At 35.3% G+C, this 8514-nt stretch overlaps 1 protein-coding gene across 1 annotated transcript; it reads left to right on the top strand.

Moving 5' to 3' along the window:
* The first annotated feature begins 447 nt into the window (after nt 1-447).
* Nucleotides 448-7348, top strand: LOC116303650 (bifunctional peptidase and arginyl-hydroxylase JMJD5). The gene is made up of 8 exons (XM_031713229.2): nt 448-800; nt 3429-3580; nt 4121-4290; nt 4855-5009; nt 5287-5451; nt 5685-5751; nt 6480-6533; nt 6650-7348. Exons 1-8 carry the CDS (start codon nt 556-558, stop codon nt 6890-6892), a joined length of 1251 nt encoding a protein of 416 aa, XP_031569089.2. The 5' UTR covers nt 448-555; the 3' UTR covers nt 6893-7348.
* Nucleotides 7349-8514: the final 1166 nt, after the last annotated feature.

Below are 8514 nucleotides of genomic sequence, written 5' to 3'. Positions count from 1 at the left end.
GATACTCGCGGGATTACACCCGAAAGTGTTGCCTGTACAATAATAAATCTTGAATTTTTCTGAAAATTATAAATTTTGCAGTCGTATTTAGGAATTTCATAAAGAGCTAGAAATTTCTGAATGATGCTATAGGTTAATAATGCTGTAGCTTTTTTAAAAAAGAAAAATTTTGAAGTGCTTCTAGCTTTGTAAAAAAATATTATACAGTCTAAGATCGTACCTTTTTCTAAGAAAAGAGAAAAAAAATTTTCGAAGCTGTTAAAAAAGAGAGCTTTGACGAGCTAATTCAACGTTGACTCTAAACAGCTGTTCAGTTCTTTCATCGCCGAAAAACTACCGAAAATCACGCGAAGTACATTCGGCATGACGGAATTTCAAACTAATCAGTCGATATTTTTTCGGGCTCATACGATAGATCACACTATAAGTCGATGATTGTTCGTAATTTATCTGCCATCATAAACACGAGCATGTAAAATGCCTCGTCCACTTAAACGTGAATCTTTTCCCGTTTAGACAAAAAAAATCCTACGAGCGGATGCCACTGTTATCAGAATGAAGCCTTTACTTCTTCTCGGCTTTATTTTTAATGTAGTTCAAGGCAATAGCGATCACCCATCAGGCCATCTCAAGCCTCTAGGGTCCCATCAAGAACCCGAACAGCCCATTACCGAGCTACATGGAGCCCCTTCGCCTAAAGATTTCTTTGAGAACTTTGTAAAACCTGGAAAACCTGTACTTTTTAAAGGAGCCGCTAAGAAAATGCCCTCGTTCTCTCTTTGGACAGATGAGTATTTAAGGTATGGAATGTCTAAGAAATTTGATATAAATTTTTGAACATTTTGTGTCGAATGATCTTGGAACGAGGATTTAGCACAGGATCGCGATTCGCTTTCATAATTAGAGTTTTTCTTTTCGTTATCGTGTTCATTTATGAAATTTTTATCCTAAACCACGACCGACTAATTCCTTCATAAATGACACCAATTTTTGATTCACAAATATAAGCATTGATCATCCAAACTACAACCTTACTATTTATGCTGAAACACTCGAATATATAAACATATAAAAAAAGAGTGTTTTCTTCTGAATTTTTTAATTATAATCAATCTGTCTTTTACAGATGTAGAAGTAAATCTTTCCTTGTCATAAAATATGAGATTTTAGACCTTCTTCTTTATATTCATTGTCTTCCGTGTTTTAGTTTCTCTTAATTCCTGGAGAGTCGACGCCGCCAAGTCGTAGACGTACACAAAGACATAACAATATCTGCACTCATATGGTTTTATGTCATTCTGTAAATGATCTGGAAACCCTTTGTATTCATTTAAAATCCCCTTTTAAAAGTTTTTCAAACTTAATGTTATTCTTTATTTTATTTTTTTATCCGCGCAGAAGTATTATACTTCAAAGGGAATCCCCAAAAACCTTTTAACGTTCATAATAACATTACGACGTCAAAATAATAACGTGATAAACCCCTGCGGTAGTGACCTACATACGCTAAGTGTTTCTATGATTGTGCGGGTTTTCGAATGCGCTCGTAAATCTAAAATCTCCCCGCTCTTTTGCGGTAAAAAAATCAAAAAGAAAAATAGATATTCATTTGGATCTTTATCTATGAAAGATTAGGCAATTTAAAGAATGTAGAAAAACTTTTGGAGTGTCAAAATCAAATCCTAAGCCTCTTAATATATTTATGTCATCATGCACTAGGGATTTTTCTTGTAGCAGGTGTTGGAGCTTTTACTGATATTAAATATAACCAGCTTATAAAAAATCCTTCCATTCACAAATAATCTTCCTTAATTTTCTTCCTCTCTCTTGTCTAGAAGTTCACAGATTTTATGAATATTATCATATTGGTGTTAATTTTGAAATATGTTTAGAACAATAAGTGCAGATAGCTTATGACATTTTCTCATACTTCTGTTAACACTACAGGATCTATCTCGACAAAAAACTTATCTTTTTAATATCAGGATTTTGTCTTTTTCTGTTATTTGGTGGCAACAAAATTTATTAAAAACCTGGCAAGAATTTATTAAACCAAGAATATGAAAATAATTGATATCATTCCATAATAATATTCAATCTATCCAATTTTAGATTTTATAACTATATGACACCGAGACCAGCAGGACTCAAATCCAGGTCGCATTGGTGAGAGGCAGTGCATTAACAGAGCATGCCTCCCCTGCTTCCCATTTTATTTATTTCTTTATTCTGAAACAGAATATACTTCCTTCTTCAAAGTTCAGTGAAAATGACTCTTGGAGAAAAGCTGGAGAGAAGTATAAATATGACAATATTTGTTATATTTTAGAGTAAATACAAAAGGCTAAAACAACCAAAGTTTATTTAACTTTATTTTAGTTATCTGGAATATTCTTGGGATGTTTTTGAAAAATAAATATTTTCAATTGAATGAAAAGATAAAAAACAAATGAGTTTTGATAGCACCTCAGTGTTATTATGAAAAAAGATATTGCAATTTTAGAAGCAGAATAAAAATTCTGGTTTTCACACGTTTTTGAAAAACCTGGTTATTACCAATATCGTAGTATATCTAAAATTTTGCTTATTTGATGATTATGCTGTACACCTGTATTCATTTTTTAAAAATTGAATTTTGAAAAAAAAAGGTTTATTTTAAGTTTTAGATTTACTCAGGAGATATTTCATTATGTTTATTTAAAATGCTAACCTTGATAGATTGAGGTTTTTATCAATGCTTGAATCTTTAGTTGAATTGAAATATTAAAAGTTTCTGTCTTTAGTAAAAGAATTGATTAAATCTTCTAAGAGGTAAAAAGAATAAGAAATATAAAAAGCAATGTGCATGCACATGAAGGCTCCCAGAAGTTGAGCACAATGGTACAGACAGGGTTGGCATCATGTTCCATACATTGATATTTCTAAAAATTTACGTGCTATATTTAATAAAATATAATTAAATATAATATTTTGAGGCAAATTAACAAATCATGAATTATACCATAATATACCATTTTCCTGTCAATGCACTGAGGCATATGTTTCATTTTTAAAGTTATCCACGATATCTGCAGGTTCAATAAAACTTTTTGAGAGAGTGGCTGCCTCCCCCCTCCCCTCTACCCCCTACCCCCTCCTCTCTACCCCCTACCCCCTTCCCCCTGCTATCCCACTACTAGACAACCTTCATGTATAATTTTGGATGTACCTTAGTTAATACCAGAATGAAGATGACTAGATTATTGAAGATAATGGTTATTGAGTATGGGTATGGGGTTCCATGCATTTGAAACACGTGGCTGCTCCAATTAGACTAAATATTGGTTTATAAATTATATATGAATTTTAATTGATTTAAAGTGCACCTAGAATATTCCATATGATATAGATCAAAAAGCAGTAACAGGGCACCACTTTCTTGATTTCAGCAAAAAGTTTGGAGGACTCAAAATGGATGTCGAGGAAGGAAAGAAAGAAAATAGATCTTGGGGGACATTTAATTTTAAACTTCAAGACTTTATCAAACGTTACAAGACAGAAGATGTTTATATGGTTGAGAGTCTACCAAAACAAATGCAAGGTCTGTTTGACCTTTTTTTCCTGTGTTTTGTGGGTTTTTTCTTTTTGGAGCAGGGATAATGGAATTGATGGTTTTTAATTTCCCAAGGGAATTAAATAACAAATGACACAGTGGCTGTGTTGGAGGATATAACAAAAGAATTAATTGACAATAATTCTTTTGTTAAGTTCCTCCAACATGGCCGCCGTGAAAACCATCAATTGAGAGTTTGAAATGGGGGCAATGTACCATTATCCACAACTTTTAGCTTTCATCTTCAGATAATCATAAGTAAAACTTTTTTGAGGCCCAAGCCCCTGCTGCCAAGTGTCTTATGATGGAGCTCAAAACTATAGTACTTAGCAAGGGCAGATACAGAGGGTATCCTGCAGTACACCTGACACCCCATTAATGCCATAATTACTCTTACCTTTTTTGAAGCAATGCGTAATTATATCTCTATAATATACATTTCTTCATTTTGGACACCCCTGGATCTGCCCCTGCTTAGGTCTGACAGAACTCTTCAGGAACTTAATTTTCACCTTTTTACTATTTTAGAAGAGTATATGTTACTAAAGAGTCTACACTGTGGAGGCTTTACAGACGTGCTTCAGGATGCTGTCATGTGGTTTAGTAGTGGTGGCACAAAGTCTGTCTTCCATTTTGATGCAGTAGAAAATATCAATTGTCTTTTTAGTGGCAGCAAGCAATTTGTAATGGTCGACAAGGTACATGACTCATAAAATCATTATATATAATGCATTTCAAGCTGTAAGAAAAATATGAGTCAGTTGCATCTTAGCAAGTGAGCGAACTGGGGGATTGGTTAAAGAGTTCCCTAAACATAAAGGTCGATCTCACAAAGCAAGGGGGGAGGAGAGAATAACAACTAATCTAAATGCCTACTTCCCCTTGGACTACCCCTATACTTTATAAGCTTCCAATTGCAAATGTATATGTCATGGTAAGAAGGGGGCCAATCGTACTGCCACATTCAGTGTGGTCAAAGTATGGCCCATCATATAGACTTAGATTTAGGGGCATAGTCAAGTTGCCTTGGTTAAATGTCACAAATGTCACTAAATTCTCTGGAAATCACATTTCCAACAATCGTTGCTCCTGCCTTCACTGATCATATGCCTTGATAAATGATTCTGTCTCGCTACAGCCTTGAGATCAGAGACTTTTTGAAGTATTTGATGTAGTACCTCTTCTTTATCATATTTCTGTGCCTTTAAGACTTCAGATGTGACAATTCATGGATGAATATTTATATTTCTTTCTATTTTTAGATATTCAAACCACAAGCGCACATTGACAAAGTAGATGGCTCCTACTCCACTGTCGATGTGGAAAAAGTAGACATGTATAAATATCCTGGCCTTAGGAATATACCATGGTATAATGTATCAATGATGGAGGGTGATTGTCTTTATATACCTTACATGTATGTATATGTTATTGATTTTTAATAAGATTAATATTTATAGTTAATGAGAGTTGCTTACTTATCCACCCTATATTCCGTCCATCGGTCCGTCCGTCCGTCCATCCATACATTCATCCATTCATCCATCCAAATAACTATCCACCCACCATCCCAACCGTCCGTCTTTCCATCCATTTAATAGAATTTATTCATTTAGTTTTTCCCACTTATCTCTTTTTGTTTGATCTTTTTTTTTTTTTCATTTCTTTGTTAATTAATAAATTTTTTTTTTCAGGTGGCTTCATCATGTACGTTCCTATGGAACTCGTAATCTAGCCATCAACATTTGGTGGGCTCATTTCACATTTTTTAATGAAAGTGACTGTAAAACTAGCAAATATAAAGATACAGAGTACTTGCCACTCAGTAGCTTTGCCTTTAAACCAATGGAAACCACAAGGTAGTGTGTTACATATGTTTTTTTGGGTGTGGTCTATACTCCTACCTACGTACCCTCCTCCCTGCCCCTATTTTACGAGCCGTTATTGTTAAGTGGCTGATCACATGACCATACTGGATTGATCATGCACTTAGCATCGGAAGTTTATTTTCAACTCAATATTGAGAGATTGTTTGATTAAAAATAAATGTTTTTTTTTTATTAATCTTTTTTTTTTTTGGTTGCATAAACAGACAGCGAATCCTTGAAGAATTGGGAAGAAAATCGGTAACACAAGACAAGTGGATCGAAATGTCTAGGGTAAATATTTCTTGCATAATTATGATAGTGATGATGGTGATATTGCTGGTAGTGAAGTGTCGATGATGACAGATGATGATCGTTTTGGATGTTGTGTTTTTTATGATGACAGCTGTGGTAGGAATACAGGGTTCGTACGGGTCATGGAGATCCTGGAAAGTCATGGAATTATGTTCAGGGTCATGGAAAGTCATTGAAAACATTATTGTAAACAGTAAAAATGTTATGATTTATTCAGAGATGTTGCAATTGTTTTTAGTTATTATTTAGTTTTTGATAAATATTGGTCATGGGAAATAATGTAAAAGTCATGGAAAAGGTTATGGAAAGCCCGATGGAATTTAGAGACTTCAAAAGAGTACGAACCCTGTAATGGGGAGGTTGATGACGATGAGGGTTGTAATGATGGTATCGGCTCATTTGCGTGCTCAACAGTGGTGATGGTGGTGCATGATTGTCGTGGTGGAGGTGATGATGGTGATGATGGTGGTGGTGGTGTGTACAGGTGTTGAGTTGTTCAGTGGTGCTTATGATGAGAGTGGTAGAGGCATTGTTTATAATGGTGACGGTGTTGATGATGATGAAGTTGATGATGGTGAAGGTGGTTGTGATGATGATAAAGGTCATTGGTGGTGATAATATTGAAGATGGTGATGATGATGATGATGATGATGGTGATAATGATGAAGGGGGTATTGATGATGACAATGATCCTTTTTTGCTTTCAGAAACTTGCCACTGCTTTACTTTTAGAACAAAACACAAAAGAAGCCATAATAAAGGTTTGTGTGACTTTTACCATTCTCGGCATGCTAGAAAATCTATAGTACAACATTCAAAGTAAAACCAGTTATATGAGCAGACTTTTTCATTGGGAATTCTTTATTTTTCACACTAGAATTTTCAAGAATTAGACAAAAATAAAGACGGCTTTGTCAGCGCTGAGGAAATTCTAGATTTAGAGAGCTCCGACATTGAGCGATTATTGACTCCTGGACAGCTTCCAGAAGAAGAAAACGAAGAAGAAGAAGAAGAGGATTATCCTCCCGCAAAAGAAGAGGAAGTAAAAAGCGAAGAAAGCACAATTGAAAAATTAGTCGAAGCCAAAAATGAAAGAGTCGGAATAAAGGAAGATCTTTAAGATTACTTCGCCTGAGATAACGACACGCTGTTGGCTTGAATGATTGAATACGAACCGATTGGACCGTCTACTAGTCTCCCCCACAGCCGCTTTCAGTGTCGTCGCGCAACGCTTTCTCCCCTGAGTAGCTACTCAAGGGAGAAAGCGTTGCGTGACGACAATGAAAGCCGCTGTGGGGGAGACTAACCGTCTACGACACTGAGGAAAACTGCACAGTAGGCTCGCAAAATATATTGATCAATATACACAACTTTCATTGTAGTAAATTCCGTATTTATTTATCATAAGCTTGTACATGTAATAAAAATCTTTTACCGGATAGTTATATAAGCCAGATTTAACTTTTTTTTTCGCTAGCGAGAAAAGCTAGCTATGGCAAGCAAACTTTGTCAGACAGAGTTGTAAATTTTTAACATATTATTTGACGTCTATCTCATTAAATCTAAGCTTTTCGAAGCGGTCTGAACTAAATTAAATTATTTAAAATATTTCCGAAACAACCGACGGTGCTATGTCCTTAATATTATAAAAATAACATTAGAAGTAACTCCATTTCTTTTCTAAAGAACGTTTAATGCAACGATTTTTTTGTTAACGAGCAAAATTGAAGTACATATTTTTTCGGATAATTGTGAAAAACCTTCGTTACAGACGTGCTGTATAGGGCGGTTATGAGTGGGAAGGATCCGTACTGACGTACACGGTACTACATGCCCTAACATTGAATAGTTTCCCATTGTCTTAGAATAGTTTATCCAATCATAACGCGTAGTTACGGCTATGCTAAGATACAGTACGACTACGTAGCTTGCCGTGCCCAAACGTTCTATTCAGCAGTGCTTTGATGGGCTGTGATTGGTTAAACATGTTGCCTTCCTTGACCGTGCCGTGCGACGGTCGTACAAACACCAATACACTATATTTCCAAGTGCATATAGTCGATTGCGTGAAAGCAGCTACTCAGTCAGTTCAAAATATATCAGCCTTCATATTCGCGTGCGCAAGATAACAAGATTACAGGAAAAGAATTAATTGAAAAAATATGGATTATTTAATGTTTCTAGCCGTTATGAAACGTAATATAAATATGTTCAATAATGAATAAATTCTTGAACTCAAACGTTGTTAGTACTCTTGTTATCTTTCTAATTTGCGCATTCTAAGGAAATGCGGACTCCAAAATCTCTGAACGAAATCAGGTTGATGTCCAACAAACTCCTCAACGCGTAAAATTCGGATCCCCAACATCACTGCACTCTGTCATATTCCTATGAATATATCTCATACCTTTTTATCAGGGGTGCGCGCACTCAAAAATACCCAGCCTAACTGGTCATAAAGTTGGGGTAGATCTAGAATTGAAGTTTTGTGAATCATATCTACTTGGCAAAAAATATTTTTTCAAAGTGCAGCCAAGGGAAAATTCGACCTGTTGCTATTTAATTGATGGTTTTCATTCATTCATTCTCAAGAGAATTCAATAGCAAAAGAAACGGCGGCCATGTTGGAGAACGCAACAAAAGAATTCATTGACAATTCTTTTGTTAACCTCCAACATGGCCGCCGTGAAAACCATCAATAGTTATTATCACATGGTCGATGGGGCCAAGAAAGGAGTCTGG

Source organism: Actinia tenebrosa, unplaced genomic scaffold (genome assembly GCF_029948245.1).
Source record: "Actinia tenebrosa isolate PJP-AT-01 unplaced genomic scaffold, QUT_ActTen_1.0 PGA_scaffold5__44_contigs__length_20552954, whole genome shotgun sequence".
In the NCBI taxonomy this organism is placed as follows: Eukaryota; Metazoa; Cnidaria; class Anthozoa; order Actiniaria; family Actiniidae; genus Actinia; species Actinia tenebrosa.
The sequence above is the reverse complement of the archived record's forward strand: the minus strand, read 5'-3'. Positions and strand labels throughout refer to the sequence as shown.

Bases quoted from the DNA above. Each gene is read 5' to 3' on its own strand.
- LOC116303650 (XM_031713229.2), top strand. From the start codon at position 556: ATGAAGCCTTTACTTCTTCTCGGCTTTATTTTTAATGTAGTTCAAGGC. The intron at 801-3,428 runs GTATGGAATGTC...TCTTGATTTCAG, and splicing joins TGGACAGATGAGTATTTAAG to CAAAAAGTTTGGAGGACTCA. The intron at 4,291-4,854 runs GTACATGACTCA...TTCTATTTTTAG, and splicing joins AATTTGTAATGGTCGACAAG to ATATTCAAACCACAAGCGCA.